Raw genomic sequence first — 10,364 nt, 5'->3', positions numbered from 1 at the left:
GTATAGTTGCTGACCATGTCCATCCTTTGATTAACATAGTGTACCATCTTCTGATGGCTACTTCCAGCAGGATAAGGCGCCATGTCATAAAGCTGGAATCATCTCTGGAATCATAACAATGAGTTCACTGGACTCAAATGGTCTCTACAGTTACCAGATCTCAACCCAATAGAGAACCTTTGGTGGCATCATGGACGTGCAGCCGACAAATTTGCAGCAACTGTGTGATGCTATCATGTCAATATGGACCAAACTCTCGGAGTAACTCTCCAGTACCTTGTTAAATCTATGCCACCAAGGATTACGGCAGTTCTGAAGGCAAAAGGGGATCCAACTCATTACTAGCAAGGTGAACCTAATGAAGAGGCTAGTGAGTGTGGTTTAAAAAACAAAAGTAACAGGTCTGTTTACTCCAGTTAAACCAAACCCAAAATGTAAACTAATAAAAAAATATAACACGATAACGTGGCGCATATTACAAACAATATAGTCTGGTTCCAAATCCTTGTTTGGGCTTTTAGTCGGATATATTAATGACAATTGTACTGGAGAATTGCTTTTACTGATCTAATTATTTTTTTTATCTTTTTATGAACTGTATAACAGTCAAAACTGTCCTCAAGGTTGTTTGACTGATATGTGTCCAACATGGTTTTTAACTCTTTTTGAAAAAAGTTTTTCAAATCTGATGAAGATGGAGACAACAGCAGAGCTGCAAAACTGGGGTCAAAATGTCCCAAAAAAATAAACAAATAACTAGCACATGTTATCATCACACACAGTGGTGTACATTGTGTAAGTACAGTATGTGTGTGTTTTGTGCACAAAGTCCTCGGAGTATCCCATATGGTATTTTGTGAACTGCATCCAGGTCAAGTTAGTTTTGTTGTGTGCTTCAATCTGGAAGTCAAAGAGTTGCCCCTGTTTTCCATGATCAAACTATTTGCCTTAAGGTGACACCCTTGAACAACATAGTAGTTATGACAAGTTTTGTTTGTTTTTTCTAAATTTCTTGATACAAAAATTTCAAGAAATGGCCGTCAATGTTCATCACCTAAATATGCAGTTGATGGTTAAAATCTGCAGGCCTGAAGTGTGCCTCTCCTTCACCTTCAGGGAACGAGCATTTTTATCATTTGTGGATCATAAATGATGATCAGGTTTACAATCACCAGAGCGAACAGCATTGAGGCCGGACATTTCAGGAGGGAACGTTCTCATCAAGCAACTCTCAACATATTTTTAAACTGCCCTTTGTCTGACCTGACATCCAAACTCAGACAGTAGAGACTGTCTTCTGCACACCAGACACCCAGTGATGTTGGTTTGAGCACACGTTCAAATTCAATCTTATTTCTTTTAGGGCTAAAATAATGTTTTCTGTTCTTTATATTGTCCAGCAAGTCAAAAAAATTCTTCATGTGTGGCATTTTTTACTAAATATATCATCTCCTGCTTCCTTCTGGAGCAATCTAGTGGTTGCAGACCATAACTGCAGAAGTTTTGTCCAACAGTCTATGTGGTCTACACCTGTCTAGACATTTCTAAACTTAGAAAAAAAGTAGCAGAGAATAGATCTTTGTGGTCTCTGCATATTTTTGGGAAGAGGAACATCAACATCTCAGGGATGACATGTTTGCCTGCAGCACTTTGGGGGCTTCTTGCTGAGGACAGGAGTTCAGGAAGATCATGAAAGAGCAGGTTTGTTGTCTAGTTTGACATCGTTCATCAGCCAAAATAAATAAACCTGCATATCCCACAGGCTGCTCTTGCATAATACTGTCGTGCTGCCGTTTCAACCTGGTGTTCTTCCTCAATCTGATTAAATGATTTGGTCTTAACAGGAGCTACCAAAGTTGACCCACTGACCTGCAGCAAGAAACAGGACGGCCGTAGACTTTAGTCTGCCTTTAAAAACTGTTTTTAAATGATCTGATTTGGAACAATTTCCAGGCGTTTCATCACAGCAAGATGAAAAACTCACCACTTTAGCTCAGCTAAACACAGAACATCATCGGGCCACACGGGGGTAAAGACGCTAAGCCACAAGGCCAGCTGCCCCAAAAACCTCAGCTGACATATACGACTCTTAGTTCCAGCCCATTTAAAGAAAACAAACCAGTTCAGTTGGTTTTAATAATCCACTGATGTCATTTTCAGCTTAATCAAGTGGAGGAAGTCAAACACCACTTGTTGTCACCTGCTGCTAACTGCCCGACCTTCTTCTTCTTTAACTCCAAGCTTTGGTAAAGTTTAGGAATTCAAAGAATTCATCTTTACAATGGATTTAAATGTCAAGATGAGCTAAAAACTCAAAGTGCTTAATATCTCGTGAAACAAAACGCATAATGAAGATTATTAAATGGAAAAAATTGCGAAGAAACCAGACAGTAACAAGTTCTTAAGTAAGGGTTAACGGCCAATGAAGTGTGCATTGTCAGAAAGCAACGCACGCCGCAAAAGAAATAAGTATTCAACCAGTTTTTAGTACTTTATTCTTGTCATTCTTTTCAGTTTGGATCGCTTTTTTCACAAAAAGCGGACTATTTGTTACGTGGTGAGCCGCTCCGACCTCCGATCTCGACTGCAGCGGCAAAGGAAAGTGATATATATGCTGGTCGTCACAATGTGTTCAACAAAGCATCAGCTCAGAGAGAAAGTTCACCTCTTGCTGCTTGTTTTTGTCCAGATGACGAAGCTAAAGTTTGTTTTAAAGAAGCCGGCACAACGAAATAGAACAATTATGCTGTGTATCCAGAACTCATTTTTAAGCCGTGCGGTTATCACCGTGGATTATCTTTTTTAATCCACCCCCAACAGCCAATCAGAATTGAGAATTCACCCAGACCATGGTATAAACTACATTTAAAACTAAAGTTTTTTTTTGTAGTTTTCCAGAGTCTTTCTGACTCCTGGAACTAACAGAAGACTTCATCTTGTTGAGCTCAGCACTCCAACAAAAATTCTGCGAGTCATGAATAAACCCCAAGACAGGATGTAGACAGAGAGTCAGTGTGCTTCACGTTGGCATGTTTGGTTCTTCTTTAATCCACTTCAGACCAATCCAGCAATAGAAAACACAAACTGCAGTCTGGACCAAACATGTTTGTTGTTCAGGCAGTAGCGGCAAGAGTCTTGCCTATGGACCCACACTGGATGAGGGTCAGCGTGCTCCCTGCTTTCCCATTTCCTACACGCAGCCAACTGAGCCACCCAGCTGCTATTCTGGACCCAACAGCCCAGTGTGAATAGAAGCTCAGATAGTTTAGCTAAGAAGGGTTAGAGAAGATCCTCCCTGAACACTCCGGAAAAGTACATTTAAACCATTTTTGAAAGGAAATTGAAAGTTGTTACCTTATCATAGCCACTACTAAAATGTCTCTGGTCCTATTTTGGATGAGTTGGGCGGCCGTGGTGCAGCGGTAGGGCGGTCGACCCTTGATCGTAATGTTGCAGGTTTGATTCCCGCCTCGCACGCCCATGAGTCGAAGTGTCCTTGTGCAAGACACTGAACTCCACCTTGCCTCTGGTGGTAGGTGGGCGCCTGTGTTTGGCAGTGTGACTGGCTGAATGGCTCGGTGACTGTAAAAGCGCTTTGTCCTTGTAGGTAGAAAAGGGCCATACAAGTATACGCCATTTACCATTAAGCAATTTCTTGTTTTCCAGTTAGGTTTAGAGTTAAGATAGGAATAGATTCAATCTACTTTGTGTATCAATTCTTTTACAGTCTAAAAAGATTCTGGAGAAAAAAAAAATCAAAACCACAGAAGTGTGTACTACTCTTAAAGTATTAACTTTAAATAAAACCAACAAACCTAAATAAGAAAAATAGGAACAAACATATTAACAAAGGCCATAGTCACCTGGATGGGTGCTGCAGGTTTTTGGGTTGTCTGAGCCCTTGAAGGGTTGTAAAGAGGAGCGGCTTCCTCTTTAGGCAGAGTACAGGTGTGTCTGGCAGTTTCCTTGAGGCTCATGTATCCACATTAAGGGATTTGTATAGGTAAGTATTTGTAATAACGTTAGTTACACGGACGTTTGGCGTACGGGTGGTCCTGTTGTACATTGTCCTTATGGCACACCACTTTATTGTATGCACTGGACCTTCACTGACCACATGCAAATGCTGGAGGCACAGGATGTGCATGTGATAGATAAGTGCCCCACTGGATGACTGTAGGATGTCCACACAAAACTACACTCTAATTGTCTTATTTCCTAATTTATAGCATTCAAGCTACAAGCACGGAGCACACAATAACCCTGACAATGAAGAACTGAAAATACAAACTTAAACTTAAAGCATAATACACCGTGGATCATTAACATAAATTTAAGTCAGCTGTGAATGATGGGCAACCTAAACCTGGTGCAACAAAACAGAACACGACCAGCAAAAACCAAACTAAAGCACAGAATTCTTACACAAGAAGCGTGCACCCATCATCTGAACAGCACCAACGGGCCCCTTGCACAGGGACAAGGTCCAGGAGGTTGAAAAAGATGAGAAATCTGTAAGACGTGCCTGCATCTCACCTTTTCACCCTTACTTACTCCTGCATGTTAAGTATTCGCCTAAATTTTGCCCGCAGACATCCCATATCTGCTACACCCCTGTCTAGTGGCTGGTAAAAGGATATATCAGGGTAAGAAAAACAAATGAAATACCCCAATGACCCAAAAACTCTCACAAAGACCCAGGGGGGAAATAAGCTGGGCTTCATTTAGAGGAAAAAGAAAACTAGTTTACGCAAAAATAACCTAAATACAAGGGCCAAAGCCAGTATGGATCAAGAGCAAGGTAAAGCTGACAGCAGTGGGGGGGTTTTAACAGATGAGCAGTATTTAAATACTGCCCTGGAGGTCCTCGTCCAATCAGGTGCTCTGGACAATTTAGGCACTAATCTGTAAACAAAGATAGCAGAAGAAAAGAAAGACAGAAAACCTTCCACTCCAGCAAAAACATCATATAAAACAGAGACAGAAAGAGAATTAAAAAAAAACTAAATCACAGCCTCAGTTGGAGCAGTATCCACCCATATGGGTAGTTGTGACTGAGGAATAAACAGACATCTGAAGAACAACACTTTAAGAGCTATATAAAAATAATGAACTAATTCTGAATTAAAAGTCAGAGAGTAAAAGTGGGTCTGGAGACTGTCTTTAGACATTCAGGCAGACTTTGCCATCATTTATGGATCAGAAAGAAGTACACGCTTCTCTGGTTCCCCCTATTCTCAGCGTCCCACATGAACACTCAGACAGTCAGCAGAGGATATTCTAATATCTTTTATCTTAGCCACCCACCTAGCAGGACAATAGGAAGAAAATGATTCGGAGATAATGGATTCCAAACTGAAGTAAATGGATGATGAAAGCAGGCTAGTGACTGAAACAGGAGATCAAAAAAGGAAGGAAGTGTACTTTTTTTCTCTAACTGGCTCGTGTTTCTTCGAGCTATAAGATGAAAAAAATATTTTTAGCTCTCCGTCCTTTGATCTGATCAGAAATAATAATAACAGGTCTGAATGTGATCCACAAAAGTGAACTCATACATTTGTTATCTTAAACTGGACTGCTCCTCCATCTTTTCTTAAACAGATTATCCTAATAGACATCCTGCTGACCCAAAAGAAGCTGCAGGAAGGTTCTGATGATCAGACCTCTGACGGTCAGACTTCCACTCACCAGCATCACTAGAATGGGGAGCAGAATTTAACACCTTTCCTTCCACAGTTGGAGCCCTTTCATGACGATTGTTTTCATTCATATCTGAAAGAAACAATAATTTGAAGCTCCAGGAGCCTCCAAATGTGAAATGAATTCAGCTTTAAACTTTGACAAGCACGATTAGGTACGCTTGAGTCACAATTTCTTTGTCAGGAAAGCTTTTAATCAGCAAACGCCAATCCTGTTCTCTTGTACATTTTCCTAATGGAAATGGAAACCTCAGTTTTAGTTCGTGAATCACAAAAGCAAAAAACTAACTGCAGGCCACGCAAACGAGAGAGAGAAAAAGTCAGTCTAAAGGACTCTAATTTGAAAAAGACACCTGAAAATGATGCAGATGAAGATCAAGGGGAGCGCATGAATAAGAAGAAAATACTCTAATTAAATGTCACTTTCCAAAGTAAAAGCCTCTCAAATTTAGCTCTTTCATGTTCTTTTGTTTTTGTTTTCCATGTACAGAAAAGCAGAAGAGGCTGTTTACTTCCAGATGTGATCGAGCCAAACTCAGAAACCTGGTTCTGATGACAAGTGGATGAAAACTTGAAACATCCAACACAAAAATTCTGACATTTTTACCAAAACTTTTCAGGTTGAAACAGATCTTCTTAATCTTCCACCCAAAGGAAGAATTTCTCCATGTGGATTTGGTTTCACCGATGCTCCTGGAAATGGCTTTGGCTTAACAACACAGGATAAATAGCAAATCATAAAGCCGCTTCCAGCATCTCCCATGTGAACACATTGTTCTCCGTGGGCCGAAAACACGAGCCGTGCACCCTCTCCCTGCAGCTAAATGCAGACCTGCTCAGGTTCAGAGGGATAAGCCGCATTAATCTTTCAGGGCTGATCTCTGACATTGTCCGCTCAGTGGGCTGCCGCCTTTCCGTGACGCGGCTCACGGCTGAGGGAACAAAGGCGCCCAATCAGGAGGGAGGGAGGAGATGATGGAGAAGTTGGCTGACCTTTCCGAGACACCATGTGACTGAGAAGAAAGGGATTATGGAAGGAGATATAAAAGTGTGAATCGGACGAAACGCTTCACAGTCCAGGACAGAAGCGAAGCAGCAGAGGCCTCGTGGGACATCTGCGACAGCAGGTAAGAACAATGATGCTGAACATACTAAAACTGCAGCTGCTATGAAGGTCATTGATAGTATTATGGGTCAAGTTTTGAAACCAGAACATAGAAGAGAGAATAGAAGATCAATCACAGATCATTTTTAGGTAGACTATCTTGTGATCAGCTGCAGGCTGCAGGCGACGTCTGCGCAGACGGCCTGTCAGGAAAGCTGACAGAAGCAGGATTGATGAACACTAATCTGCAGGACCCTCTGCTGTGATGCAGATGCTGGCAAATGTTTCACTTCACTAATGTGACCACACAGAGTGTTGTCCGTCTCTGTCTGAACGGGGTTTGCCGTCTCTGCAGCCAACAAGTTGTGCCAGGAAAGTTCTAAAAATCTGCTTTGATAAACACAGAAGAGAAACAATTTTATGTGAAGCTTTACAAATTCAGAATATGAATGATGAGCTGGATTTGTTGTGGGTTGTTAGAGTCAAAAGTTTTTTTTCCTGCTGGATGAAGATTTAAGTGGAGGAGTTTCCAGGAAAGCCTGAGGTCAAGACTCAGAGTTGTTTTCTTGTTGGACACATGGGCAGGTGATTAGTCCAAGCAGGATCTAAATTGGATTAGCTTTAATCTGGCTGTTTAGCCTAATCTGCATAATCCTTATTTACTGGCTTTAGAGTTCAGTGGAAGCTGGATTACCGCAGGGCAGCAGAAGGCTGGTGCTACAGGAAAGGACGCTATTTTAAAAAAGGAAGTTTGTCTTTTGTTTTGCAGGGACTCTTCAGAAATGAACGCCAGTCCTCCTGCAGGAAGCGCGCTTGCGCCCGGTGGAGCCACCGGCCCTACCACCCCCAAGAAGGGCCCACCCAAATTCAAGCAGAGGCAGACTCGCACATTCAAGAGCAAGGCTCCCAAACCAGGCCAGAAAGGGTAAACTCCCATCTTTAAGGTTTGGATTCCTTATCCCACTAATCCCAGATCTCTGAAGCCTCTTCCTCCTCCTCTTGCTCCAGTTTTGGTGACGATATCCCCGGCATGGAGGGCCTCGGCACAGACATCACAGTGGTCTGCCCATGGGAGGCGTTCGGCGACATGGAGCTCAGCGACTTGGCCAAATACGGCATCATCTAAACCTCCTTTCCCCTCCGCCTTGACGTCTGCCCATCAACGTTCGGCACGCCGTGATAAGACGTCCGGATGACCCCTAACGCCCTCTCGTCTATCTACCTCATGCCTGGCTCCACTGAGTGGATGCAGCTATTATTTTGATATTATTATTATACTTGTAATATATAAATACTTGAAATCAGAAGACGAGAACAAACTTCCACTTCCCTTTTTCCCCTATCTTCATCCATCTACAGCAGTTCTTCATCTTTCCTTCCCTCCTCTCCTCCTATCTCGCGGCTACGGATGCAAGCCAAAGCGCTAGCTAAACACTAGCTCGTATTTGCCTCTAGCTGTCTGTTAAAATGTAAATACTGTCAGAGATGAACCTTTTTACCTCGTCTTGCGTCTCACCTTTTGTACTTTCCCTCCTCTTGTCTTTTGCATTGTATTTTCTACTCTGTGTGACTGGGAGGGATGTCAGGGGGGTGTGCACCCCGCTGCAAAGGTGAAGCTACAATGCACTATCAGGCGATCATGGAAGAGGAAATCCCTTTTACCTCTTTCTCAATCTTCCTCTCTTCCTGCTGAACTCACCTAACAGGAAATAAAGACAAATACTGCGTGTGTTTTGAGTCTGTGAGCACAAACAGAGCCTGTAATGTGACGCGATGTGTTTATAGCTGCAGTAAAAATATGTCTATTTTCAGTACTTGTGTTAGTCCTTTTCTGCTTTGCATCTGCTTTATTATATAAGGAAAAAGATAGGGGTTAAAAGCATAACTTTTGTTTGAGACCGTTGTTTGGTTGTCGGCGAAATCCAGCACACTTCAACCAGGCACAACAACTTAAACATGGACGCCCGCAATGTTGACTGAAGGATCAAATACATGCAACCAAAAAAACTATTTCCTGTCATCACAGCTCTGCAGCCACACCGGAAAATGCCTGAACACGATCTGCACACATAAATGCAGGAACATTGTCAGCAGAGCGCCGACTGGACTTTTTAACTAAAACAAATAAGTTATTTTTTAGATTTTGACTTTTGTTTTCATTTTGCTCCAACCTTTTATCAGTATTTGATCTACTTTTTGAGACAAGCATATGACAATGCTAAATAATCTGCTCAACAAACACTTTCAGTTTGAATTTAGTTTGATTCAAACTTGGTAACAAGCCCAAAGATTTAATGGATTAGATTTATCTGCACATTTTTTTGGTGCTCAAAGCACTTATAATTTGTCCATTATTCATTCATACTTGGTGATGGTCACTACTATTGTAGCCTCAGCTGCCCTGGGGCAGACTGACAGAGGCGTGGCTGCATATGGCCCCTCTGACCAACACCGGGACATTCATACACATTCACACAGGAGGCAGGGAGAGTGAGGTGTCCTGCCCAAGGACACAGCGGCGGCTGGCTGGGGGGAGCGTGGATCGAGCCGCCGACCCTTCGATCATTGGACCTTCTAAGAATTCAACTTCTCTCTGCTAAGAATTTGAAATTTATTTCTCTATTATTTGCCAAATTTTTATGCTTTTAAATGAACTTTAGCCTTGTTTAGGCCTGTCAGAAGTTCTGTTTTTTTTCATTGACTCCTCTTCAATTTCACACGGCCTTCACACATGACACTCAGAGTAATTTTGTTCAAACTCAATTTATGTTACATGTAAAGAATTATTGCATTACTGGTGAACAAACGTCTGGCTACTGCAAAGTCTCAAACATATTTAAAGTCAAATCTGGTCCTTGTTGGTGAAGCTTCGGACACCCCCGGTTTACACAAAACTAAACAGACCATCGTCAACATCATGAAAGTGGTTCCAAAGTACCAGAACAAAAACTTGGATTAAGCCCAAGTAATCTGTAAAACATGTCAAATCGCACATCTTTGAACTGTAGGAAGAGAACTGTTAACAATTTGATGACAGATGAGACGTTTTTCCAAATTTTAAAGAAACATCTAAAGGTTGGGAAAGGCTCTAAAATTGTTTTCGTTTTTTTTCCTTTTACTTAATGACAAGTTTTACCTAAATAAAGTCGTCAAGAAATCTTCCATAAAATAAGCAAGGTGGACTGTAAGATACCCGAAAGCAAAGCTAACAATGTTGCTTGTTTGTCAGCAGGTGGTTGATTTCTTAAATGACTCCCTTTTTTAAAAACTGACAACGGTGATTTTATGATCACTTCTTGCTGTCATGAAAAAGCTTGAAGACTGTTTCTTTACCACAAAAGCAGAAGCTGTAACACATTTTTTGAGTTAGCAAAGTAAAACGTCAGATAAGGATTTCAATGAAATTTTTATTTTTTATTTTAAAAGGAAGGTTATCTTTTTTTTTAATCTGTCCTTGAAATGGCTTTGTTTTAGTTTAGCACATTTCTTCCAAAAGAATTTCTGAACCCCTGAAAATAGGAAATGTTAGATAGTTATAGCCCAGAACTCCACGGATGAAC

At 41.5% G+C, this 10,364-nt stretch overlaps 1 protein-coding gene across 1 annotated transcript; it reads left to right on the top strand.

The window, feature by feature from the left end:
- Nucleotides 1-6,699: 6,699 nt before the first annotated feature.
- pde6hb (phosphodiesterase 6H, cGMP-specific, cone, gamma, paralog b) lies at nt 6,700-8,615 on the top strand. The gene is made up of 3 exons (XM_004071812.4): nt 6,700-6,826; nt 7,574-7,729; nt 7,813-8,615. The coding sequence occupies exons 2-3, from the start codon at nt 7,587-7,589 to the stop codon at nt 7,928-7,930; spliced, it is 261 nt and encodes an 86-aa protein (XP_004071860.1). The 5' UTR covers nt 6,700-6,826; nt 7,574-7,586; the 3' UTR covers nt 7,931-8,615.
- The last annotated feature ends 1,749 nt before the right edge of the window (nt 8,616-10,364 follow it).

Source organism: Oryzias latipes, chromosome 8 (genome assembly GCF_053564925.1).
Source record: "Oryzias latipes strain Hd-rR chromosome 8, Olatipes_Hd-rR_3.1".
NCBI classification, from domain to species: Eukaryota; Metazoa; Chordata; class Actinopteri; order Beloniformes; family Adrianichthyidae; genus Oryzias; species Oryzias latipes.
The sequence above is the reverse complement of the archived record's forward strand: the minus strand, read 5'-3'. Positions and strand labels throughout refer to the sequence as shown.